The sequence below is a fragment of the Nothoprocta perdicaria genome, unplaced genomic scaffold (assembly GCF_003342845.1).
Source record: "Nothoprocta perdicaria isolate Ctin4 unplaced genomic scaffold, notPer1 scaffold_810, whole genome shotgun sequence".
Classification (NCBI taxonomy): Eukaryota; Metazoa; Chordata; class Aves; order Tinamiformes; family Tinamidae; genus Nothoprocta; species Nothoprocta perdicaria.
The window spans coordinates 11,128-12,153 of NW_020456100.1; the positions used below are offsets into that span (position 1 = coordinate 11,128).

The following is a 1,026-nucleotide window of genomic DNA, read 5'->3' on the forward strand; positions in this document are numbered from 1 at the left end:
CCCCAGGCCCCTATGGATGCCCCTATGGTCCCCACGACCCCCTATAGATGCCCCTATAGCACCCCAAACCAACTATAGATGCCCCTATAGAACCCCAAGGCCCCTATGGGTGCCCCTCTAGCTCCCATAGGCCCCCACAGCCCCCCCAAGGCCTCTATAGGTCTCCCTGGTCCTTCTATACCCTCCATAGCTCTGCCTACCCCAATGCAGACCCCCTCCATAGCCCCCTATAGGCCTCCCCCGCCCCTATGGCCACCTAGAGACCTCCCTATAGCCCCTATAGGCCTCCCCAGCACCCCCTATGGCCCCTTCAGCACCCTACAGAGCCCCCCATAGCCCCCTACGGACCGCCCTATAACCCCCTACGGACCACCCTGTAGCCCCTATAGCCCCCTACAGCCCCCTATAGACCTCCCTATAGCCCCATAGCCCTCCCCCACCCGCAGCACCCCCTATAGCCCCCGCTAGAGCCCCCCCATGCTCCCCCTACAGGGGCCCCTATAGGCACCATACGGGCCCCTATAGGCGCCCCAGGGCTCCCCATAGGGGCCATAGGGCTCCCCATAGACGCCATAGGGCCCCCGTAGGTGCCCCAGGGCTCCCCATAGGCTCCATAGGGCTCCCCATAGGCGCCACAGGGCTCCCCATAGGCACCATAGGGCCCCTATAGGCGCCCCAGGGCTCCCCATAGGCGCTATAGGGCCCCCATAGGCGCCCCAGGGCTCCCCATAGGGGCGCTCACCGCTGGCGTTGGGGTTCAGGCGCTCGTCGTTGAGCACGGCCAGGAAGTCGCTGCTGTTCAGGTAGAGCTCGCGGTGGTGCGGGTCTGCCCCAAAAACGCCGGAATTCGCCCCAAAACGCGCCCCCAAAACAACCCCCCTCCCTTTTGGGGTATTTTGGGGTATTCAGAGCTGTTGGGGGGTGTTTGGGGGATATTCAGTGGTATTTTTTGGGTGTTTCAGGGGTATTTTGGGGTACTTGGAGGTATTCCAGGGGTGTTTTATGGTGTTTTGGGGGTGTTTCAGG

The 1,026-nt window shown here is 62.8% G+C and overlaps 1 protein-coding gene across 1 annotated transcript in view; it reads right to left on the reverse strand.

Moving 5' to 3' along the window:
* PPT2 (palmitoyl-protein thioesterase 2) overlaps positions 1 to 1,026 on the reverse strand; it is a gene marked incomplete at its 5' end in the record, with an annotated part of 4,529 nt that overhangs the window by 1,157 nt on the left and 2,346 nt on the right. The window contains one exon of the mRNA XM_026051988.1: positions 655 to 883. Coding sequence (XP_025907773.1) covers positions 655 to 883 — 229 coding nt within the window. The remainder of the gene's footprint in view (positions 1 to 654; positions 884 to 1,026) is intronic.